The following is a 632-nucleotide window of genomic DNA, read 5'->3' as shown; positions in this document are numbered from 1 at the left end:
GCCCTGGGCGAGGGGAGCCCTGCCCAGCGGGTTGGGGGTCCTCCGGCAGCATGGCTGGGCCCCCTTGCCCCAGGGCTCTGCTGAACTGGGGCTCTGGTCTCCTCCAGACAGACGTGGATAGCGACCTGGTAGGAGACATCTGTGACACCAACGAGGACAGGTGGGGACTGTGCTGCTGCAGGGTCACTTCCCCACGTGTCCCCGGAGACAGATCTGTGTTCCCAGCTTGGGGACCTGGGAGGGGGGACAAAGGGGTCTTTGGGGTCGACCAGGCTGCTGGGACGTGGTGCCGGCTCCCCGGCAGCACTGCTCTGACCCTGCTCTCGCTCCCAGCGATGGGGACGGACACCAAGACACCAAGGACAACTGCGCTGAGATTCCTAACAGCTCCCAGCTGGACTCGGACAACGACGGGCTGGGGGATGACTGTGACAATGACGACGACAATGATGGCATCCCTGACTATGTGGCGCCTGGCCCAGACAACTGCCGCCTCATCCCCAACCCCAACCAGAAGGACTCGGACGGTGGGTGCCGGGCAGGCAGGAGGAGGCAGAGCCGCGTGGGCTCAGCCCGGCCCTGACCGGGGTGCGTGTCCCCAGGGAACGGTGTGGGTGATGTGTGTGAGGAGG

The 632-nt window shown here is 65.8% G+C and overlaps 1 protein-coding gene across 1 annotated transcript in view; it reads left to right on the top strand.

The window, feature by feature from the left end:
- LOC104491064 (thrombospondin-3-like) overlaps window positions 1-631 on the top strand; it is a gene marked incomplete at both ends in the record, with an annotated part of 5,096 nt that extends 4,465 nt beyond the window's left edge. The window contains 3 exon segments of the mRNA XM_010133423.1: window positions 108-160; window positions 334-527; window positions 603-631. Coding sequence (XP_010131725.1) covers window positions 108-160; window positions 334-527; window positions 603-631 — 276 coding nt within the window.
- Window position 632: the final 1 nt, after the last annotated feature.

This window comes from Buceros rhinoceros, unplaced genomic scaffold, assembly GCF_000710305.1.
Source record: "Buceros rhinoceros silvestris isolate BGI_N320 unplaced genomic scaffold, ASM71030v1 scaffold23343, whole genome shotgun sequence".
Taxonomy (NCBI): domain Eukaryota; kingdom Metazoa; phylum Chordata; class Aves; order Bucerotiformes; family Bucerotidae; genus Buceros; species Buceros rhinoceros.
The sequence above is the reverse complement of the archived record's forward strand: the minus strand, read 5'-3'. Positions and strand labels throughout refer to the sequence as shown.